At 47.4% G+C, this 24,021-nt stretch overlaps 1 protein-coding gene across 2 annotated transcripts; it reads right to left on the reverse strand.

Annotated features, from left to right (window-relative positions):
- Nucleotides 1–1,119: 1,119 nt before the first annotated feature.
- LOC149863976 (flavin-containing monooxygenase 5-like) lies at nt 1,120–22,526 on the reverse strand. Of its 2 annotated transcripts, none has more exons than XM_090047759.1 (9): nt 22,409–22,526; nt 15,563–15,743; nt 14,945–15,133; nt 14,524–14,686; nt 13,033–13,175; nt 7,668–7,867; nt 6,559–6,911; nt 5,879–5,951; nt 1,120–1,516 (listed from the first exon to the last, which is right to left on the reverse strand). In XM_090047759.1, exons 2-9 carry the CDS (start codon nt 15,695–15,697, stop codon nt 1,171–1,173), a joined length of 1,602 nt encoding a protein of 533 aa, XP_089903885.1. In that variant the 5' UTR covers nt 15,698–15,743; nt 22,409–22,526; the 3' UTR covers nt 1,120–1,170. The 2 variants fall into 2 exon arrangements, with proteins under 2 accessions (XP_089903885.1, XP_089903886.1); XM_090047760.1 differs by lacking the exon at nt 22,409–22,526 and adding an exon at nt 21,881–22,235.
- Between the last annotated feature and the right edge of the window lie 1,495 nt (nt 22,527–24,021).

Below are 24,021 nucleotides of genomic sequence, written 5' to 3' on the forward strand. Positions count from 1 at the left end.
AGTGCCAGCGGGGCACTATTGTCTGTGCCAGAGAGGCACCGTATTGTGCCAGAGAGGCGCGGTATGCGGGCTTGCAGACCCTAGCCCATAAGGGCGGTGTTTCGCCCAGTGGGGCAACTGGACCCAGAGAGGGGTCAAGGGGACAGACATGGCGGCGATCGCCTGTGCCCCTAGCGTGCGGAGCGTGGTGTCGGCCCCAGAGCGGGGCAGAGGAAGAGCGCGAGGCGCGTGGTGTCGGCCCCAGAGCGGGGCAGAGGAAGAGCGCGAGGCGCGTGGTGTCGGCCCCAGAGCGGGGCAGAGGAAGAGCGCGAGGCGCGTGGTGTCGGCCCCAGAGCGGGGCAGAGGAAGAGCGCGAGGCGCGTGGTGTCGGCCCCAGAGCGGGGCAGAGGAAGAGCGCGAGGGCGAGCAGGTGAGGAACACAAGGGGCGCCGGTACTGGGGCGGTGGTAGCGAGCCGGGCGCAGGGAGCGGGCTGGAAGATAGGAGCCCGGCCCAAGGGGGCACCAGGTGGGCAAGGAGCCCAGGGTGCCCGAGAGAGAGGGGGCACCAGAGGGGCGAGGGACCATACAATGTCCCACAGAACAGCTGCGAGGCTTGGGGCGTGCTGAAGGGGAGGTTTGGAGGCACGCATAGCCCTTAAGGCGGGGCGCATAGAGATACCCCATTTCGGAGTAGGGGCAGGAACATCGGTACCGTCAACTAGGGGAACAGAGGCATTCTCCCATACAACTTATTTGTCATCAAAGTCGTGGCGGGCGAGATTCTGAGGGTGCTGAGTCCACCCTAACGTGACGGTAGGGGGCGCTAGAGAGTTCACGGCCGCTCCTAGGCCCCACTCCCTCACAAGTGTGCAAGAGGGTCAAAGGGTGATTTTTCCAGAAATGTGATAAGCAATGGATATTTTTTTTTTTTAACTGACACTGACATCAGTCTCATGCTGAGATGCGTTTGGTTTTTTTTGCTAGTGGTCAAAGAAATTGTAACAGAACCAAAGATCTCAATTCTTATACAAGAAGAGTGGTCCTAGTCAACACTGAGTTTTGAGCAGTCATGTCAAACAAGGAAAGTTGTGAGCTCAAGCTGCAGAGGTAAAGTTATAAACCAACAGAGATCCAGAAAGTCATTTTAACACAATCCCCTTTTTATATGTAACAAGGCAGAAGATAAGCAGTTAAAAGTAAGCAAGAATTACTGCAAAGAGAACAACACCACAAACAATCTTAAGTAAAAAGGGCACTGAGGAATAGCTGATAGAATCCTCTATACTTCTGGTTTTCATGGGCTTGATGATCCGCTCTTTCTGAGTCAGGATGGCTCTTCTGGCTCCATCCCACTTCCCTGGCCCTCTCAGACGGTACTGGTACGGTGTGCATGGGCCAAAGAAAACCTCCATGGCTAGCTTAGGATCCGTGAGAAAGAGAGACAGTAAGTTGGGCTTGACCCCTGTCAGGCTGGCAATTTCATCCATGTATTGAACAAAATCAACTTGGATGGTGTGGCGTTGGCTCTTCACATACCTGCAAGGAGAGGGAGGCACAGGCATTCTTGAATGTGATCAGAGTCATGCAGGTCAGGTAATGACACTTCTGAGGGGTACCACACTAGGTGGTTTTTGCCCCTCAATAATTATTCTCATTTTCATAGCTTGAGCCAAGGGAGAAAACTGGGTCACCATTTCAAAACTAATAAGCACGTGGAACCACCCGGACAAAACAGCCATTACCAGAAGGAAATCTCTATGTCCAGCCAAATTCCTGAAGCACATTTGCTCCTTAAAGAAAATGGAAATGAAACTTCCCAAACTTACACATTCTAACAACAACTCCACAATCCACAGCAATATCTTCGACTTATCTAGCCACATGCTCAGCCCATCTGAAGTGTCTGCACTCTCCTGCAGTTCCCCCTCCAAATACATAGCTCAGTAAGGTTCAGCTATATGGACATCCTGGTTATGTGCAGACGAGCGCGGTCTGTGGTGCTGCAAACACATCTGCAGTGCCACATACTGCACAATCCAGTGTTCTCCGCACTGCAAGGGTGCACTGCCCAAGCATGTGCTGCACTGTTTTTGTTGTGTTTTTCCCCCCCCCCCCCCCCCATGGTGTTTTTTTTTTTTTACCCCTGGATCTTGGTCGTGTTATCTGTAGGCCCCCTTCCTTTACATTGCTGGACTTCTGGTCCTTCTTGCCACTGGACCCTCCATCCACTGACAAAGTTCCTCCACTGGCTGCCTCCCCCTATTTGTGCCGTGCTGGCACTAAACTTGTCTTCTTGGCATGATCCTGGCCATCAATGCCTTCTTGCTTTGGGGTGCTAATCATTACCTTCTTGACCCTAACTGCACCTTACAGGTGCTATTTGTGGCCTCCAGCCTCCCACATAGCAATGTCCATGCCTTACAGCCATACCCATGTCTTTTGACTCCCTGGAGGAACTGCAGAAAAAAAAAATGGCACAGTGCGTGCTCGGCCAGTGCACACTGCTGAAAAGTGGAACCAGGTCACCCAGAGCTGTGCTGCAGCTGCCAGCCAGGCTCTGCGTGGCTGATTCACTATGGCTGCAGCCCCAGGAGGCCCGCAGGATCCCAAGAAAGGCTGCTGGGACCAGCACAGTGTTGGCCCTAGCCTCCCCTACCCCACCCCACCTGGGGTAACTTGCTGTGTGCCAAAGCATACGTGGCACAGGTATTCCCTGGGGATGACGAGCTTGTTCTCCTTGTCCTCAGGGAACCAAACATCCACACATTTCTGAACGTGCCTCTCGGCTTTTTTTCCCCTATCACTTATAACTATGGGAATATTTCCATGGCAAGGAGCCATGCAATGATCAACCCACCGCAGACCTGACCTCTACATAGCACAGCAGGAAAGATGCTTTATGGACCACACCTGAGGGCTGCAGCCCCGCTTACATAAACTGTTTCCGCCTCCACGCCCACTCTGAGGTTGCCAGAAAACAATAATGCTTATGCTGCAACCTCAGTCCTTCAGAATGGAGAGCCATACTTAGCTTGCAAAAAACACTCTGAAATTGTCATACAACAAACTGATCAAGCGAGGTGCCACTGTTGTCATGGACAAAAGAGCATACGTACAGGGAGCTGAGAGACAACTTTCATTATGAGATTCCTTTCAGAGTATCTTATAAAGTATGCTATTGCTTATGAAAGCTCATGCCTCACTGAACCAGTTAGTGTGTAAGGTGCTATCCTGCCCTACTTTCTCTTAATTGCATTATGATTTCGTATTGAAATCCAGAGTTAATGGATGCTCTCTACTTTGACTGGTTTACATAAGTGGTTTCTACAACTGCCAATGGTTTTAGTTCAAGCAGCAGTTGCATGGGCCTTTAGCAGTGATGTTTGTGGGTTGAAACCTGCTATTAATCCAGTCGAGCATAAGTTTAAATGTCAGGTGTGCATACCAGCAGGTGTGAGATGCTTAGGACGAGTTCCCCAAGCTTTGTGTAGGATGCTTGGAGGAGTGCATGAGATTCTGGCTCTGGTTATGTCTGGCCCACATAAAACTAATATGGATTTTTCTCCCCTTATCTCCAATGGTTTTAATCACAATCTGTGGGTATGGATAGGAATTTCATAGGTCAGTTTTCTAGGGATTTTTTTAATATATAATCTTGGTTTTTTTGGGGTTTTTTTTTTTTTTTTATAGTTCAAAGTCGAAGGCAACTAGAAATGGGAGAGCAACCCAGACCAAAAAAATTTTGCCAAATAAACTTTAAGACAGATAAAGCTGGAAGTATTTGATCCTGTAAACAAAGTCTGTTACATACTGTGGCTGTTTTAAAACATGATAAGCTCGGGAAATTCTTGGTCACCTGCTCAAACCTGGTGTGGTTTCCCCAGTTATGAGGTGTTATGACAGCATTGGCCTGAGGGTAGCAATGGTGCCCCCTTTTTGGCTGAACCAATCCTGCCCCTCACTCCAGCTCTTTAGCCTACTCCCTTTCACTATCTCTAGATGTAATTTTTCTTTATCATTTAGGGAAGATGTCTAGAGCCTTGGAGGGATCTTGGTTGTGCAATCTGTAGGCCCCCTTCCTTTCCTTTGCTGGATCTTTGGTCTTCCTTGCCACCAGACCTTCCATCCACTAACAAAGTTCCTCCACCAGCTGCCTCCTAATCACGATCTGCTTGGCCCTAACTGCACTGTAAGGGCTATAGTGGTGGCCTCCAGCCTCCCCTATAGCTATGCCCATGCCTTACAGGTCTTACTCTAATTTGGTTCATCTGGCTCAGGCATCAGGCCTCTCAGCCTCAGCCCCTCTGCTGTCTCTGCCCTCTGGGACTTTGACCTTTGAGGGGCTAAAACAGAAGGTGTTCCTCAGGCACCCCTTCCTGTGGCCTCCACGCTGCCCCTGCAGCCACAACCTTCCTCCAGTACCTTAAATACAAAATACAAACATAAAGCCTTCAGTTCCTAATGCAAGTTTGTACCATCACACTCAGGTCTATATGCTCTGGAAACTCCTGTCTATGCTGCTAGCTTCCTTACAGCCCCTCCTGCAGACAGAAGCTCCACTCCATCCAGGGAACAGGGCCTAACTGACTGCACTGAAGCACTGCCAGGTCTTAAATATGAAATTATTGTATTGGAAGCTCAAAATTTTCATATTTGCTGAAAAACTATTGCACATGGAAAAATATGCAAAGAAGTATGCAAATGAGTCTTATTTATGTTCTATTGCTCACTATAACATGCCTGTGAGTCAGTGAAAACTGGGTTATTAAATTTGAAGTATCTTTTTATTGGGGCAAGTAGTTACAAGAAAGTGCTGACAGCAAACCCAAAATAAAAAAAAAAACTTTAGTTAAGGTATTTGTAAATGTGTTGGTTTTGTTGTTTAAAATTGAATGTTAAGGGAGTGTTAATGTGTAGTCTTTTGAAAAAGGGGTGAGTGGGACCTTGAGGTGTAAAAGAGACAGTTTGGTTGTGTTGGAAATCTTAAATTTGTTTTGTGATGGTATTTTGTAATAAAAACAAGCCCCCCCTCACCCCCAAAACTCACTTAAGGCTCTCTGAGAGTGACTTGGGTTTTGCATATGCTGTTGCCTCAAAAAATAATGTACATTTTGAGTACTTTTGCTATTATTGCTTGTATATCATATAAGGGTTGAAATTGGTGTACAAATATGATAATTATCATACATTTGGCAACACTGCTGCACTGGCTCAGGGCTTATTTCCCTCGATTCCTCCCCTTTCCAGTCACATAGCCCCCCTAGCTTCCTTACTGAGCCCAGGTGTCCCCCCCTTGGCTCAATAAGCTGCCTACTCCTCTCTGCTGCCATTTACACAGCAGGGCTGCTTACTTAGTAGCTGGCTTAAAGGCAGCTGCTCCTATCAAAATGCAGCTCTAGCCTGCTGCTCTCCCTTCTTAAAGTAATAGGGGTGCTGGCCCCTGTTACAGGTGCCCACCAGTTACCCCTCATCACTGTTGGTTGGGCTTTATTCTTAGGTATCAGTGAACTCCATCCAGTGACCTCAGGATGGAGGACAAAGGAGTGAGTCTATAAGTCCCTAGCTCTTGCCTCCTTTAACTCTGAGGTTGGCTGGGGAATGAATCATCTCCCAGTTTAAATCAGTGTGAAACAAATCAGAAGCCCAGCCCAAGTACCCAGTGCTCCCAAGATGCTGTTCACAACTTTATGATCAGCCTGAAAGCTCTGTATCTCTTCCTCCAGGTCACAGAGCTTGGTGATTATGAGGGTTTGAAATGCAGTGAATGTAGGGTTGGTAATGTTTACTACAGGGGTACAGGGAAGCTGGAAGTGCACTAGGGGAAGAAGAAAAGAGGGTGAGCAGTCGTTTGCCCTGGAGCTTCCCTACATAGGAATTTTTTCTTAGAAGGGTCCTTACCGTTTTGCCATTTCCTCTTTCTTCTGGGTAATATCAGCTATCATGTCACTCATAGACGGAAGTGAGTTTAGTCCTAGAAAGGAAAGCCCAGAGAGTGAGAAAGCCAAAGGGTGGGGGATCCTTTGTTAGCAAATTAGCCCATTCCCTGAGAAACCTGGGTATGAAGGATGGGGGCAGCTTCTGTGGGACATGAGAAGCAGTTTCTGGGAAAGCTGGGATGGTTGTATTGGCCCCAAGTCCTGGAAATCAGAGCTCCTAGAGTGCAGTGGACTCCCAACCCCTCTGAGGGACTGGAGCTTAGTGAGCTGGCCTCTGCCCCCATCCTTGCTGGCCTTCCCAACAGCTCCAGCACCACTTTAAGGAAAGTACTGCCTGTACCTTCTCTTCTCCCTCATGTGATCCTGGACTCAAGAACACTTCCCAGCTTCTGGATAGGCAGAGAAAAGGCCAAACAACCAGAGGAAGGGCTGTGGCTGCTCTAGTTTATCTGGGATTAAAACAGCACAAAGACAGAAGGAGAGAACAGCTGGCTCGGCACGACAGACTAAGATAGTGTGCAACTGCCACCCATATCCAGCAAGGCAACTTTCTAGTGCTGCCTGCAGTTTCAGACAGGCTTGTAGTCCAGAAACTCCTGTCCAGAAGCTGCTAGTCTATTCCTTGGGCACTGGCTCACGTACCCTTGAACACACGTGTGGCCCAACGACACTGGAGCTCCGAGATGGGCATGATGGCGCCTAGTGGCTGGACAAGGCCAATGAAAGCCAGTGTTGGTTTCTCCAGGTGAGGCGGAAAGACAAACTTATACAGAGAGATCTGGTTATCAACCACTTTGACACAGCTCTCAAGGAAAGGGAAGGAGAAGCTGTATCCTGTAGCAAAAACAACCACATCAATGTTGTCTTCTTTGGTACCATCTTCAAAGATAGCAGCAGTTTCAGTGAACTCGCTCACGTTTGGTTTCACTAGCACTCTGCCAGAGATGATGCGGTTTGGCAGGTCATCATTGACAGTTGGATGCTGGCTGAGAATCCTGTACAGCAAAGAGAAAGCATGTAAGAATCAGTAGTGGCATGCCTCTGAAAGCCTATGGGGGAAGGATCTGTATGACTATTAGGTATCTTTGGGCCTTTGTTCACTACCATTTGCTGTAGAATAGCTGTAGTTAGAATGGCTGCCTGGATGTTGAATGATTGCTGTAGCTCAAGCAGCATAAAAGCGGCCTGAAAAGTGTCAGAAACTGTTGCCTGAGGGCACCCCTGGACAAAAGACATTTCCTCTCTGCTATTCTTTGCCTTCTGAGAACGACAGTGTATAAGTCCTAAAGGCTACACACTTTTAAGTAACCATCTTATCCCTGCCCTAGGAACTGCCTTGGGCCTGGAGACAGTACCGTGGCAAGAAAGTTTGGCACCTGGGGCAAAGCCCACAGCAACAGCCTGCCCTCACCCCATGCACAGATCCAGGGAGCACACATACCCCCATGCTTGTCTGGGAGTGCACACAGTGGCAAAAGCCACCCTCCCCCTGTCCCTACACCTCTCCAAATGAGCCACTTGCAGCTCTGTCCTATGTTCTGCCCTGGCTAGGCAGTGCCTGTTGACACCCCTTCACTTCAGCACCTGGGGCCGTTGCCCCACTTGCTCCTCCCTGGCCTTCTTGCTACAGCACTGCCTGGAGATGGATAACAAGAGTCAGAGGACTGAAATAGGAAAAGATCTTTTATATCTACCAATTTGCCTTCCAGCCTCAACAAGCACAGGAAAATGCCCGATTTGTGTGAAGGTACCTGTGTGTAGGCTGTAGACCATAGTGTGAATGACTGAATCTGGCATTTAATCTCTGTTCTGCCCATTTGTTAACCATGGATGTGGTCAAGAATTCCTTGAGGACAGCATTCAGACGGCTACTGAGCACGATATCCATTGGGTAGCCTTCATCTCCAACACGATTTAATATCCATGCTCCCCTCCTGGTGCTGAGGAAAACCTAAAAGAGGAAGAACAATGTTGTCACAAATCCACAGGCCTTTAGGACTTCACAGCTATCTCTGTGCCTCACACCTTGGCCACTTGGTCCCCCAAGGCCTCACCAGGGATTGCTGTTATCATGACTGATGATCCCTACTAAGGTAATAAGTGTAGGCTCTAGCTGGATTAGAGACCTGCTGTGCTGGCCTGCTGCAAACAGATGGTGGCGGGGACTCTCATTCCTCCTCCAAGATCCTTAGGGTCTAGCTGGACCAGCTTAATACTGTCCTGCACCAAATACCTTTGTGCTTTCATTAACTTTTTCTTTGGGAAACAGCCCCTACCGTCCAGCATTTCCTGACCACTGTCAGCACTGATACCCTTCCACATAAGCAAGTGAGAAATCTTCAACTGTTAGCTGTGGAGAGTCTAGGCCCATATTTACATTTAAGGGCAGATCCAGAGGGGGTGCAGGGGCACAGTTGCACTCCTCTTTTGGACTGGAGTGTACCATGGGAGTCTCCAGGGACTTTTAAGTCCCTAAAGCAAGTGAAAATCCTCTTGTCCCTTCCCCTTCATGCACAGAGGCATGTTCCCTCCCTTTCCCTGCCTCCATCATCTGCCACATACGCTTTCCCTGCTGTCCCTGAGGTGGGGGAAGCTCCAGAATCACTGCTGTGTGTGGCTGGGCTCAGCTGGGGACAGGGACAATAGCAACAGCATAGAGAGGGAATAATTTCTCCCTCCCTGCCTGGTGGCCTGGGAGAAGACATGGGGAAATCCTGGCTCTGCCCCTTTCTATATTGCTTGAAGCGGTCTTGAGAATTTCACCAAGAAGCCTCCCCCACCCACCCACCCACCCACTCTTGCTCCTCATGTTAAGCACAGCAATAAGGTGATGAAGCCTCTCCGGAGGTGCTGCCCACTGCCATCCTCAAGTGCTCTGTCTCCACTGCATTCAAGAGCAGCATTGGGGAATACCCTGAGGATGGCTTCATGCCTGGGCTTGGTACGTGCACAACAGGAGCAGGTAAATGAGGCTGTGCTATCAAGAGGGCTGTGGAAGCTATCCAATGTCTCACACCCAGTGAAGCAGCTCAGATCCCATTCAGCAAATAGCTAAGGTGGAATCATCACCATAATCAGAGCACTAGGATGTTGTAGGCTTACTGTAATGCTCTAGTCATCCTTTACTATCCAGCTCCCATGATCCCTCAGTGTCTCTACAAATGCAGCAATGCAGACAGAAGAAAAAGCCCTGGACAAACTGTCCCCCCTGTAAAATTAATTATTATGTGCTCATCAATTCAAGTCTAGCTGTGTTGCTGGGGTCTGACTCCTGAAGTGCAAGGGACAAATCTATTGCAGTACCATTAGGTCCCTACATAATGGGGCAGGCTGCTGTGGATACTCTAGGCCAATGGTGCTGAACCTTCTAGCCCTATGGGCTAGATGAGCAGTGCAGGGCTAATGCATCCCATGTGTGGGGTCAGCACAATCTGCTGATGCAATCCAACCACAGGATGACACAATCTAGCATACAGGGCCATATCATCTGACCCACAGGGCTCCCTTCAGGTCTGAAAATTTGCCAGCAGGGGAGCGGCAATTAATACTACCACTGCTCCCTGCCACCAAATTTCTGGACCCATGGAAAGACTCACAGGCCAACTGGCATGGCTTACAGGCTGGATTTTGCCTGCAGGCCAGATGTTGAGGACCACTGCACTAGGCAGATGTATGAACAATGTCCATCCCTTGAACACCTGGTTCAGCTCCCTGCAGCATCTTGGACAATAATTCTACTCACTCAGCCACTAGACTAGACTGAGCACTGAAGAACTTCTAGCCTCTAGAAAAGAAGTGTCAGATGCTGATGCCACCTGCTGTACAATTAGCCAGGGTATTTGGTATCATTGGGCACCTGTACACGTGCTCCGATGCATTATAAATCAGAATTCATCAGAGCAGACTCTATTAGTCGAGTCTACTAGAGCGTTCTAATCAAAACAGTCCAGCATGCTGTAGTGTCTCATGTATTCAGGACCCTCGTGTTTCAAAATGGCAGTGGGGGCTTTTTAACTAAAGCTAATTGAACGAGCTTTAGTTAAAGTGACCCTGCTGCCATTTTAAAATGCAGGATGCTGAATACATGAGACACTGTGGGCATTTTAATTAGATCAGCTCTTGGTAGCTGCTCTCACTAAAAGACCCCTCCCCCCTCACCACAAAGCACTTGTAAAAAACACCCATTCTGGCCTCTACCGTCCCCTGATATGCGACCAAGAGGTGTATGTCACCTGGGGGCTGTATCTGACCCAAAGGATTGTGGTTACTTAAATCAGGAGAACCCCTGAAATTCAGGCTAGCAAGGTCAGAAGGAGCTGGCTTGTTAAAACTTCCAGGAGGAATCCTGGACTTGTCATTATCCTTAGCAAAACTAATCTTTGCCCCCCACTAGTTACTGAGGCACCTGTTCATGTGCAACCTCCTTTACCTTATATCTGTTCAAATGCTACCAGTTCAGAATGGGAGCATTTTGCATCCACTTTATCACAGAGCTCAGGACAATCGGGCCTGGAGAGATTAAGTGACTTGCCTAACAAAAATCAGTGGTAGAGCCAGCCACAGAAACTGTGGGCCTGACCCTCTTCTGGGGCTTCTACCAGTATAGTGGCAAGTACAGCTGTTAAAGAGAAGAGCCATGAACCTTGGCACTCTCCTCATTGAAAAGGCTTTCCCAGCAAGTGTCACGGGAAAGCTGCCCTCCTATCAGGATGAAATTTGAGCTGATAAAAGACAACATATTGAATGAAGCGTTTCCTTGGCTCACTAATGTATTCCTGACTTGTAAAATCAGGTTTAGGCTGCTGTCTTTAGCAGAGGGGCTCTGGCTATCTGAAACACCTGAGCGGAATAAACTGGGTAGAAGAACTATTTAAGCAAAATGACAATGTTGGCAAAAAACCAAAAGCACGTGGGTATAATTTGTCCATAAATAAGCCTAATCTGATCTTAGTAAATGGGTGCTAACCATACGTGTTCTAGAACAGCCTCACAATAGGAGCAGTGTGGACAAAAACGATGATTGCTTTAAGTTGGATCTTGGTAAGTTTATGACAGGGATTCTGTGACTTGGCTGCCTGCGAGACCAGCAGGTTGAACCTGGTGACCTAGAAGGTCCCTGCCAGTCCTTGGAACATCTCACAGCAAATATTACAGAAAGAAGAGGGAACTTATGAGACCTGCTGGCTCTCCCATGCATCGCATTACTCCTAGGAACCCTGATGATCTGGGCTGCACTGGGGAACTCCCTGGTACCAAAATGCTTGAGGTAAGGCTGCTGGGCCTGATGTGAGAGAACTCTTGGCACTGATGATCTTGTTTTCTTTGTTATATTTGTCCACTTTTTATTAATTCAGCCCCTAGTTCTAGTGCTTGCCTTTGTATTTATTTCCTCAGCAATTTCTTCCTCTTTTGCACCAATATTGAAGTCACTGCTGTTTCCCAGACAGAAATTCCTGGCATCTTTTTAAACACTGCTGTGATTCCTTTCTTGGCAAAATGTTTTTCCAGCCACCCTCAGGTTCATGCCTGGCTATGATGTGGCTGCTTGGGGATGAAATTTTGGGTTCTTCCCACAAGGCACTGCAAAGCACTGGAGACTAAAGGATAGGACAACTGATACAAGATTATGACATGCCACTCATTTGTCTTTGGCACACCAATGCTGGCCAGTGCATTATGGACATGATCCAGAGTCGATATGAATCTGTTATAGACCCCACTGTTAAGGCTGACTCTTTTGTTCATGATGTAGTGACTCATAATTATAGCTCTGGAGGTCACAGGTTCCAGGACTGAAGACCTAAGTGGGACAGGTTGAGCCACATCCCACATGAAAACAGCCAGTCCCACCCAATCCCAAACCTACCTGGATGCTAAGTTTGGAGGTTTGTAATTATTTGCAATTAAAATGAGTTATGGTGACATCAGACCTTTGTTCATTGGCCTTCCATCATAAATTGGGGCCACCAAAAATTTCTGCTCCTAGCTACATCACTACATCTATCCCTCATGTTGGCCAAGACGGTGGTGGTCAACATTACAGGACTAACAATATAAAGCAATTCCTTATTCCTTTTGCACCCTTGCTCTAAGAAATGAAGATCATCCCATACCCTTCTGTACCTATTCTGATAAACCATGAGTGTCACTGAGCTTGCAGGTTTCCTCTGCTTTCAAGGCCATGTTGAAAGCTCTTTGGAGTTGACAAAATACCTTTCAACCTATGAACTTCACTTCATCAATTTACTGGATACAAAAAAATCACAGACTAAATATAGACATTGCATTTATGACACATTATAACAGGGCCGTCCAACCTTTTTGAATGTGGGGCCAGATCATGAACTTTTCATCACCCAGCGGGCCAACGAGCCATATTCAAAGACCTCATAGGAAGCAGTATCACATCACCCCCCCAAAAACGAAAGTACAGTGTTTACTTTCGTTTCCTGTCGCAGCACCTTGGGCCTCAAAAAACAACTTGGAGGTCCACATGGTGGCCAGCAGGCCGTATGCTGGACAAGCCTGCATTATAACCTGCCTAACATCTGGCTCCCAAGATAAACCATCCGCTTTTTACCAGTTATTCTCATTCCCCCTCCCCACTCCTGTCTCTCATCCTTTAACTACAGCTACATTCATTCCCTCTTTCCCCACAACTGTTTCTCACCTACTGACCACCTCAATTTACATTTTAACTGACTGGCTTTCTTGCATATATACTGGCCTCTGGCTGCTTTACCACTCCATCCAGGAAGAGCACAGACCATCTGCAGATGCTTCCTTAGCCTGACGAAGGGTGTTTGTGCCTGAAAGCTTGCTAAGAAGAATATTTACAACTATTTGAGTTGATCTAATAAAAGATACCGGCTTTACCCAAAGAACCTTGTCTGCCTATGTCCTTAGACCAACACAACTACAACCTACACCCCTGAAACTTTTGAGTCCATAGGAATCCTTGCCTCCACATTGGATGGTTGGATAAGGCCCTTGGTCAGGGTGTTCCTAGTGCTTTCATACTGGTTGATTCTTCTCCCTTTACTCCAAGTCCCAAAACTGGGAGGTATGTAGTGCATGCTGCCTGTGAATGAAAGTGCCATCACTCTAGAACCCAACCTGTTTGGCTGTGTAACTGATCTCCACGGCCAGGTCACCTCCTGAATTCCCAATGCCAATCACAATGACTTTCTTATCTGAGAACTCTTGGGGGTTCTTATATTCCCGGCTGTGCAAGTAACGACCTCTGAACTTTTCAATCCCTGCAGGGAGAGAGCAGAGCAGCTTTAGTTTCTGGAGAGGGGTGTTGGACAAAGAAAGCTCAGTTCACTCAGTCATTTGCCTCCTGTGGGTTCAGGAGTGCTGCACAAAGGTTAATGGGTATCTACTCTGTTCAGAAGATACCATCAAAGGCAATATCCAGATGTGCAGGGGTGCACACCTGTAGTGGCAAAAAATAGTAGCAGCACAAGGCTGTGCCGCTACTTTTTGCTGCAGCACACACCCCTGGATGTGTACTTTCATGATGGACATGCTGTCCCACCTGGGGTAAACTGCCCTTGCCTGTCTTCTGGCTCCTGGCATGATGGAGAGTCAGGGCACAACTGCAGGAGTGGAGACACTGGCCAGCAGCCAGAACACCTCTCTGGAGGCTTAAGCCTCTGTGTGTTCTGGTGCACGGACCTGTCACGTGTGCCGCACTGCTTCCTTTCTCGGAACCTTTTTTGGCTACTGGGATTTCCTGGTAGCAAATTTTGGCCCCATGCTGCAAATTTGCAGTACAGGCACATTTTAACATTCCCTGTGTGTGGTCTGTGGCACTGCAAAGAGGTTTACAGCACCACAAGCTGCACATAGCTGCATGTGGCCAAAGAAGGAATGTGTGAGAGTTGGGGAAGGTGGGGGGAAACGAGGAATGTTGCCTTAGCTAGGACCAGAACTTACAGAGCACAAAGGAGTTGGAATGGGATATGAGACAGGCACACAGACAGACAGACAGGAGTCTCAGCTAAGTTTTCAGAATGTTCTTTCCCTAGTGCACATCACAGACTGGCCTGCTGCCAGGGCAAAGTGGGATCACAGTGAGGAAGAGATCTGGGCCTGGTGAAGGAGAAAGGTTCTTACAGATTTCAAAGATATTGGTCAAGAGGCTTGCAAGGCTCCACAGGGCCCAGCCACAGCTGGAAGGCAGGAAAGTATGTGGTACCCAAGGGCCCTCTGAAGTGGAGGAGGGTGGTATCTTCATCAGCTGAGAGCAGTTACATAGCCAGACTGCTCAGCAATTGTGGCATCCACTCCTCTTGAACCTTACCAGCACGGTATTGCCTTTGTCTCCCCTGGCATCTGAAGCAAGCTCAGAGTTGTGGCTGGGCTTCCATTGTATTACACTATTGCTTTTCAGTGGATTAAACAGGCTGCTCTTCCTCCCTTAGTGCAGGAACACCTATGGCATATGTAAAGCACCAGGTGGCAGGTAGTACCCATTACCACAGCTGAGTGAGGACAGTAACTAGAAGAGTTCTGGGATATTCCTGGGATGTCCCAGGAACAATCCCAGCCTCTAACACCCAGGACGATGTACGCGTCCCTTCCCCACTTTGTATGGCATACCTGGGAAGGTGTGTAGTGGCAAATGGGCAAAAGTGTGGTGACCAGAGCAAACCAAGATCCCGTCAAAGATGGATGACTCCTGCTTCCCATCTGTCTCCGTGACAACATCCCACTGTCCTGTTGCAGAGAAATCTGGACGTCTTGTCACATGGCACACACTGGTCTGAACAAAAAGTTAGTCAAGGAGGTGGCAATATGCATTTCATCAGTTCCTTTGGAAATAAACCCTAAAACACAACCTGTAGGATCTTTCACTGCTTCACAAGGGAGTGACATGTTTCAATAGCAGTATTCTTCCATACAGACCAGGCTCACCGAATCACTCACCTATGTGCTTGGTCACACACAGGCAGGCACAGCATTCCTTCCCATCCTGACCCACAGGCTCCCACACCCCTCATCGTGCTAGCTCTCCCCTCACCTTGAAATGGATATAGTTCAGAAGGTCAAAGTGCTTGGCGTACATGCGGAAATACTCCATGATTTTTAAGTTGTGCATATAGTTGGGGAAATCATCTGGGATGGGGAAGTCACTGAAGCACATCATCTCCTTGGATGTGTTGATGATGACTGATTTGTAGATACTTGCCCTGCCCTCTTCAGGATCTTCCTGTAGGGAATGGGGAAAACAGGACATATAACCTCTAGAAAGTGAGGCTCTAGAAATACGAGTGGCATAAAGTGTTGAGGTGATCTCTAGTGATAAAGCTGACTCCAAGACAGCTTCCTTGTTCTTCAGAAGCAAACATTTAGGTTCTAACACCTTTCACTTCCAGCACTTCTCCACTCCCACTCTTATTTCCTATGATCTTCTCTGGGCAGGGACTTTGTTTTATGCCTGGACACACAATAGTGCTGCAGAAATAATAATATCATTAGACACTTAGATTGCAAGCTCTGAGGGGCAGACAGCCCTATTCCTCTGCGTTTGTACTGTACCTAGTACCCTGCAACTCTGGGTTATGAGGGAGGCTTCTGAGTTTCACCTCCAAAGGAATAATATTTAAAGCATTCAAAGTCATGATAAACTCAACCTTACCTCAAACCTCCATAGCCCTCCAATGTCATTAGTCCTCTCAAAGCAGACAGGCTCCATCCCCTCATCCAAACAGGATTTGATGGCGCACAGTCCGCTCGACCCACCTCCTATGATTGCAACTCTCTTCTTTGCCATGGTCAGCTGTCTTGGAAGGAAGAGGCAGGAGTCCTGCAAGGGTCCTCTGGGGAGATACCAAGAGAAAAACCTTGGCAATATAAACTGTAGCGTTCCCTCTGGACTGATCCCTCCACTTCTCCATTAAGGAACCCATCCAGTAAGTGAACCTCTTTCAGAAGCTGCTTTGCTGTTTGAACAACCTGTGGAGCCCCTTGGCAGAAGATCAGCCTAAACAATGCAGCCACTGGCTGGCTCTTTGATCAAGAATGGTCAGAGGATACGATGTAATTTCTGGTAAATTTGGGGTTATTTCCTCCCCTTTTATACACTAAGAAAAAAAGCAGCTATGCTTCAGCACATGCAGAGACACGCTCAGCTTATTAGAAAAACTGTCTTTGGCAAAATTAACTACAGATGAATAACCATGTTCATAATACACTATGCCTTCCAATAAAAAAACCACAGGAATCATGTTACAGGAGGAGAGGTAAAAATCTCTATACATCTTGTCTAGCACATTCTTAATGCAAGTCTCTATGTAAGATGTCCAATCTCCCTCTGAAGCTTGATTGAATATAAAAAGTGAATAGGCTGAGGTAAGGAATATGATACTAAGAGATTAAACACCACGAGGAAAAAGATTTATTTACAGCAAATAGGTATTACTGAAGAAGAAACAAACAAGTTTAACTATAAAGGACATGTTCCCTGGCTGTGAGAAATGCAACACTCTGGAACAAAGAAATGGATAGAAATCTCTCTCAAACCAGGACTGAAGGATGCAATTAAAGAAATACAGTAGTAATGCATAGGGGGTGCCCGGGGGTACACATGCACTCCCTGAGAGCACTGGTGCACCCCCTGACAGGCCACACTCCACTCTTAGCTGCCAGGCAGGAGCACGAGTGCCCCCCTGCGAGCACTGAGGCCGCTTCCCAGTTGGCAAGATTGGCCATGGCGGGAGCCCCTCCGGTCGCTGACTGATTGCTGGGAGGGGAAAGAGGGAGACACCACACAGGGATAGGATTTGGAGCATGCTGTGCACCTGCCACCTTAGAATCTAGCCTCTTGCAGGTGTCAACACTAGCAGAGCACTGAAATTGCTGGTAACTTCTGAAACTCTTGGTCATGCTGTAAAACACCCAATATGCTGACAGACCAGTGCTAGGGTTTTACTGTCCCTTGGTGCAGTCCCTGGAAATTCCTTTCCTAGATTTCTAATCTAACACTAGTAAACTGTGCCACAAAACATTTCATGTGAGACCCCCACCTTCAAGTCAGTCCAACCCAAGATTCTACCAGAGTCTTACTCTCAAAAGTAGTCTTTGCTTCAGGGGCTCAGTGGCAGAGCGCCTTTTGGGGGTGCTCACTACTTGAGGGCTTTCACTGGCTCTGATGGGAGCCTGCTTTGAAAGAGCAGCAGGGGAAACGTCCCTCAGGAACTATTTTAAGGGGGAAGGTGTGTGGCAGGGCACTGTGGGTGGCCTGCCATTTGCAAGGCTTGGGCTGCGGTGTAGGGCAGGAACAGAGCTGCAGGTAGCCCTGGCATTGGGGCAAGAAATGGGCAGCCTCCTGCCTTAATTAACAACATAATTAATTACAACAAGGCATGGCAGGTGGGGAAACCAGCACTGTGGCTGGTTGGGGAGTTCCCAATTTGCCACAGGCTCATTCTGTTCCCACTGTCCATTAGTAATTCTCCATACTCACAAAAGGAAAAACTGTTTACCCATTACTAAGCAGAGCATTAGCTCAGTCTCTGTTCATTGCTAACCCAGGGTTAGCAGAGTTTAAAGTCCTTGAGGACATAGATATTGCCAGACATTCATTAGGTTAACTCTTGTGTTCCTGTTAGTTTATGGTACATGGACAAAGCTGTCATTTTAATTGGAGGAGTTGGGCTAAATTTGAGGAAGGAGATGCTAGATGTTTTGTGGGTCAAAGATGGAGGGATGCTGCTTATGGCAGGCGTAATAGTAGAAGCAGGACCCAATATCCACAATCAAAAATAGCACAAGAAGCCTCATCTGCTTTGTGCAGTTCATAGACCCAGCTCTGAAACGTGGTCTGCATTGTAATTTGTTCCCTCTCAGGATCAGGCCTGAGAGACTGGAGGCAGAGTGGGTTTTTTGCTGAGGAATGTGCCCCCACAGGTAGTTGGGTTTTGTTGTCTTTGATAGATTCTGGTGTGCAGTTTGTGGGGGTACTGGAAATACTTGGTAGGTTTTGTGTTTTGAGCTTTAGGAAGCTGGTGATGAGGTTAGGTGCTTGTTTGAATGTACAAACCACTTTTCAGAGATGGGCCTACGAACTGCACTTCATCAGCCTCCTAGGTAGTAGGTACAGAAACTCATGGACTCAATACAGACACTGACAATGGAGTTCTGGCACACCGCGACCTGCCGGGCATCTGATACCCCAGGCACCTCTGCACTTTTACCTGCGCTGCTACGTCCCCCTTTCCCCCCTACCCCCACCCCAGCTTGTCTCTCCCCCCCCCCCAAACCTCTCCATTTTGATCTTCACTGACTGGCTTTCTCGCCTGCATTGTGGGCCAGGCCAGCCTCTGGCTTCTTTACTATTCCTTCCATCCAGGACCAACTGCAGGTACTTCCTCAGCCTGACAAAGGGGTTTTCAATCCTCAAGTTTCCAAAGATACTTTTTTTAAGTACTCCTTTCTTTTTCATAATACACATATAGACATAAAAACACAAGATAAGCCATGACACACCATGAATAACTTCATATGTCCAACACAACACAATACAACACCTTTACTTCTTGCTGTCAATTCCTTTATAAAAATAAAGGCCCTGTGACAGTTCTGTTTCGGTACCTTTGCTGCTGCTGCTGCTGCTACTGGTGTTGAGCCAGCTAAGTTATTTTACCTGTTGTCACATAAAGTGGAGGACTGGGCATGAGGCTGTAGGGGAGGAGGAGGCCTCACTGGGGCATACTGCCATGTTGTGCAGAGGCCCCAGTGCCTGGAAGGGCGCACCTTAACACACACACACAATGTCACCCACCCACATCACGAGTTTTGCCTGTCATCAGCTTGGGGTGCAGAGCCCCAGAAAACAGACCCCCATCCCCCCCAAAGAGACACACATACACAGCTGGCAGTCTTCGTGGCCTGGCAGGGCCCAGCACTCTGGCATGCACTAGATTTAACCCCGCTGTGCCCCAAGACAGATTCAGCAGTCACCCAAGCACCCACCCACATGACGCGTTTTGCCTATCCGCAGCTTGAGGTGAAGTTCCCCCCAAACCCCTGCACTGATCTTCTTGAAACCTGGTAGGCTTCATGCTCTTAGCACAGAGGCTACCACCCCTGCAAGCTTCATCCAAATCAGACAAAAATCAACAAAATTATAGATATTTCATTCATCCTCCATTATACCCTATGGCGAGATCTCCGAGGCAGCTCCGAAGCTTCGGAGCCGCTTTGGCCGGATTGAAGCGGGAACCTGGTTTGGAGCTCTGGATCGGATCACTGGTATTCGAAGCAGCTGGATCTGAAGCTGGATCGAACAGCTGCCTACTTGCACAGGCCTATCAGAAGCAGCATATTAGTTGGCAGCAACATTCTCTCTGTCTCTGAATAAGTGCTTCACTTTCACTAATTTCTTACTTGTGAGTGGAGATGCACTTAGATTTTTTCAAAACACAATGAACTTATCTTTGTCATAAGTTGAAAAACATCTGACAAAAATGCTGATTGATCTGGGTAGAGTGACAACCAGATCTAGTAGCTCCAAAGAGTTCCACAGGGGAAAGAAACCCCATGTGCTGCACATTTTTTGCCTATGTCGAGATTGCCAAGTATTACCAGATACTAAAAAACTTTGTTTCCAAATGACATCACCCTCCTTCTCCATCTTGTTTTGCTAGGAATTTTCACTGTTACCATCAGAGACACAACTGGGCAGTTTTCTGCTACATATGGTGGCACGTGAGGTAGTGGCCATAGCTGAGCTGCCACTGGCAACCTGGTGGCCAGGAGAACAGCAGCTGTAATTCTTGTGCCCTTCCCCTCCATACTGGTTACCATGTTATTTTTACCATGCTTTTCTTCCTGATGCTTCTTACAGGCTACAGCTACAATAGAAGTACTATTTACAGTTATGACTCTTTTGTTCTTTTATAGCTCATTTCCAGTTTCCCCAAATTCATTAAATCCTTAGGTGGGTTTACACCACTCTTGTTTTGTGGCAATACATGCAGATTTGTCTATTGTGATGTCCCAGGCTGCTTTCCTACTGCTGGCATTTCTTCCAGTCTTCTCCCTCTTTTTGCTGAGGGAGAAAAAGAAAATAATATGGGTTTCTCTGTGATAGGTCTTGTTGATTCTTCCTGGAGCTCTCAGGGTCAGGATGTTAGATTAGGATCCATTGGAGCTCTTCAAGATAGTCTTCCAAGGCCCTGAAGACACAGGCCTCTAGCTGTCACCAGTGACTAAGTGCAAGCAAATAGACAGCAGATTTATAAGAGGGAATGTATCTGGAAGGAGTGGGCTGCTTGGCAAGGCCAGCTGAAAAGAAGATTGCTTCAGGGGAGCAGTTTTCTTCCTCCAACCGTGCCATCCCCACTCTTGCTCCCATAGTCTCCATCTTACTCCTCACTGCCAGGGCAGAATTGACCAGAAGTAGGCAGGATCTGTTAAGAAATGGCTCTGGGCTGTACCCACTCCCATTCTCTAGCCCAGCGGTTCTCAACTTTTTTTGTACCAGGACCCATTTGTAAACATTGATGCCCAGTCCCAGCCTAGTGCCCCTCGTTCCCAATCTGCTTCCCCCAGGCCCCAGCCCCACGGTGTGTGGGGCAGGACGTGGGTGTGTGGGGCATGGGGAGCCCCAAGCAGCCCCTCGCAGACTACATCTCTGCCAACCTGCAAGGGAAAAGCCACAGTTTCCCATGGCTTTCTCCTTTAAAGCAGAATCTATTTTTAAAGTTTGTGATTCTTTCATATATTCTTGCAACCCACTTTTGGGTTCTGACCCTTGGGCTGAAAAACGCTGCTGTAGTAAACATGCCATAGCTCTTACAATGGTTAGATAGGTAAGTATGGAATGCAGGTCTACTGGATGTAGACATTGTAACTCTGGATAGTAGAAGTTTTGAAACAAAGCCAATCCATTTGCATTATGAATTAATTACTTCAAAGAATTCCGAAGGACTGACATACAACAGTAATGACATCATTTTAAATGTTATTCAAAAAAAAAAAAAATGGTTCAGTGTTCACCCTAAGAGAAAGTATTTCACACACAAGTTTCTTTTCAATTGTTCCTGTTTTTCCATGCCAGGCATTGCAGGTGGTGTGGCAGGTTGAAGAAAAAGCTCCAGTTTTTCCCCCCAAAAGTTTCTGTTTCTTTTTTCTGATCCGCACGTCTCTGTTCTTGTGTCCACTGCCCCAGCTGGAAAGCTGTTCCAGAACCTCATTCTTTTGTAGGTTGGAAACCTCCTTTTATTTTCTACCCTTAATTTATTTGTGGTAGTTTATATCCAGTCATTCTTGAGCCAACATTACCTTTTAGTTTACAGGGCTCTTCTCCTCACAATGAGTGACATTATAATGGGACATACTATAGTAATTGAACCATTCTAGTGTGGTATAACCTTATTATACTGAACCCTATGTATAACATCACCCTGGTTTTAACGTCCCAAGAGCCAGAACCAATTTTTTCATTGGTATGATACAGAAAATTGGCTAACCCCGTTATGGTAAACATATTTTTAATGATCTTTTCTCCTGGTTCCTAGGGGTTGTACTGATTTTTTTTTTAGTTTTACTTTAAAAATTTGCAAGGGTAGCACTTAGTACTAATTCATAGAGAAAAGAAGATCACATGTCTCAAAATGTTATTTTAGACACAAGTACTACTAAAATGCCATTAAATAGTGTGAAAATAATACAAATGTTAAAAAATGAAAAATCCAACCAGTAACATTTAAAAGGAAATTGCAGAATGTTAAGACTTTTTTTTTTTGAAACTGAAACTTTTCATCTTGTTGGAACTTTTGAAAATATTTCTTTGCATTCCAAATTCGAATGAACATCCAGTGTAGGATACCCGCTGCTGCTTTCTGTGAAACAGCGAGTGTTTACCACCTTTTCTCTCAGCAGGTGATCAAACAATAATCTTAACATTGGCTCATTTCCTCATCTGCATAAAAGAGGATTTTTGACAACTTACTCAAGATTCACATTCCTGGATGGAGAAAAGACAAGGTGCTGGGAATATAGTTCAAATTCACCTCAGCTAAACTAAGTTATCCGAGTTGCAATCCCATCTACTGGGAGCTGATATAGCTCCACTGAAATGAACAAAGAATTTACACCCACTGAGAATCTGAGCTGTTCTTTTCATCAGCAATCATTTTTGTATTTACATGTTGTTCAGTTGTTCTTTTCATAAGTTAAATACCTGCTTTAGCTAATCCCCCTGGTTTCCCATGCTGACATGTCTCTCTGGCAGTTCAGCTGAGATCCTGACCCCTTTTATCCCCAAACCTTTCATTTTTCCCTGCTCTGCTCTGGCTAGGTTCATCCTGTTACTTGAATCCTCCAGCTCAGTGTGCTGCCAGCCCAGTTCACCAAACCCTGACTATGCCCAGCTGCCTTAGTTACACAGCTGAAAAGGGAACACAGCGTACTGCAAGTAGAAATGCAAACATGCACTAGGAATGTTCAACACAAACTCCATTTCAAAAACATAACTGACCTGCAGATAAAATGATACTCCGCGTTAGCAGTTAAATGCTTTGCCTAATCCCCAGTGGAGCTGTAAGTGTTTTGCTTTCTCTCTCCCAAACTGAAACTCAGCACAACCGCTCTGTGATTTAATGAAGGGCAGTTCTACTTAGTGACTCCACCCCATGATTCTCTCTTTCCCACTGGCTCACATGCAAGGGGCAAGGGTGGAGGAAAAGACTGCAAACTGAAAACTAACCTTGAAAGAAAGATCAGTAAGTTATTTACTTTCTGTGGAGCTAGGACTGCTTCTAGGCATTCATTAGCCCAGGGGCAGGCCATTATTTCAGCTGGGAGATGCTTAATGAGTTTTGGTGAACTGCCAGGGGCTGCAAGAGTGGCCCTGCCCCTTGACAAGTGCCCCACTTCCCTGGTCCTCATCTTGGAAGCAGAAGTCCCTTCCCTTGCCCCTGGACGTACTGCTGTTGGGAAGGGGGTTTGCCATTTTGGAACCAACCCCCCCCAAATTCTATAGTGCTGATCTGGCAGCTGCACCAAGAACTGCTCAGCAGCGGTGAGGGGGTGGGCTGCTTTCCCCCTGAGCCAAGAAACGGTTTCTACCTGGCCACTGCTGCCGCTCAGCCTGGATGGGCAAGCACAGAGCAGGTGTTGGGTACCGGGCTCAGCAGTGGTAGCATGGGAGGGAGAGATACTGCTGCTCAGCTCAGGGTAAAAGCAACTCCTCCCCCTGGCCGCTACTGGCACTTCCTGGTGTAGCCTCCCGGGCCCCACATGAGGCTGCTCTGAGTCTGCTCTACACTGCCACTGCTGCCCTGCGGGGAAGTCCAGAGGTGGCGGTGATGCCATGTAGACACAGGGCAGCTCTGCACAGGCTCTGGGTGGCTACACCAGGAAACACTGGCAGCGGGAGGGGGAGGGGAAGGGGCCACTTTTACTCCATGCTGAGTATCTAGCTTTAGGCTAGATGTCAGGAACAACTTCTTCACAGTAAGGATGCAGTGCCCAGAACTGGATGCAGTACTCCAGCTGTGGCCTAACCAATGGCATATAGAGGGGAGGATCACCTCCCTGGACCTGCTTGTGATGCATCTGTAGATGCACAACAAGGTGTGGTTAGCTTTTCTGACCGCTTCCTCACATTGGCAGCTCGTGTCCATCCTGGAGTCAACAATGACTCCAAGATCCCTCTCAGCCACTGTGTTGACAAGAAGGGTGTTTTCCAGCCTATAGGTGTGTTGCTGGTTCCTTCTCCCTAGATGCAGCACCTTGCACTTGTCTGCGTTGAATTGCATCCTATTCTCATCTGCCCACCCCTGTAACCTGTTTAGATCTAGCTGGATTCTGTCCCTCCCCTCCAGTGTGCCCACTTCTCTGCACATCTTTGTGTCATCAGCGAATCTGGACAGTGTGCTTTCCACACACATATCCAAGTCGCTGATAAAGATGTTGAATAGCACAGGCTTGAGGACTGAGCCCTGGGGAACTTTACTGTGCAGATCCCTCCAGGTAAACAATGACCCATCCACCACCCCTCTCTGGGTGCGACCATCAAGCCAATTTGCCACCCATCTGACTATGTATGCATCAATGCTGCAGTTGCCTAGTTTTTTTTTTATGAGAACG

The sequence above is a fragment of the Crocodylus siamensis genome, chromosome 5 (genome assembly GCF_052110815.1).
Source record: "Crocodylus siamensis isolate JL-2025a chromosome 5, ASM5211081v1, whole genome shotgun sequence".
In the NCBI taxonomy this organism is placed as follows: domain Eukaryota; kingdom Metazoa; phylum Chordata; order Crocodylia; family Crocodylidae; genus Crocodylus; species Crocodylus siamensis.

What these genes read in the sequence shown, in the direction of transcription:
- LOC149863976 (XM_090047759.1), bottom strand. Translation starts at nt 15,697, where the DNA reads ATGGCAAAGAAGAGAGTTGCAATCATAGGAGGTGGGTCGAGCGGACTG. An exon ending in GAGGGCTATGGAGGTTTGAG is followed by an intron (nt 15,134 to 15,562) that starts GTAAGGTTGAGT and finishes CATTCCCTACAG; the next exon opens with GAAGATCCTGAAGAGGGCAG. An exon ending in GGTCTACAGCCTACACACAG is followed by an intron (nt 6,912 to 7,667) that starts GTACCTTCACAC and finishes TTTGCTGTACAG; the next exon opens with GATTCTCAGCCAGCATCCAA.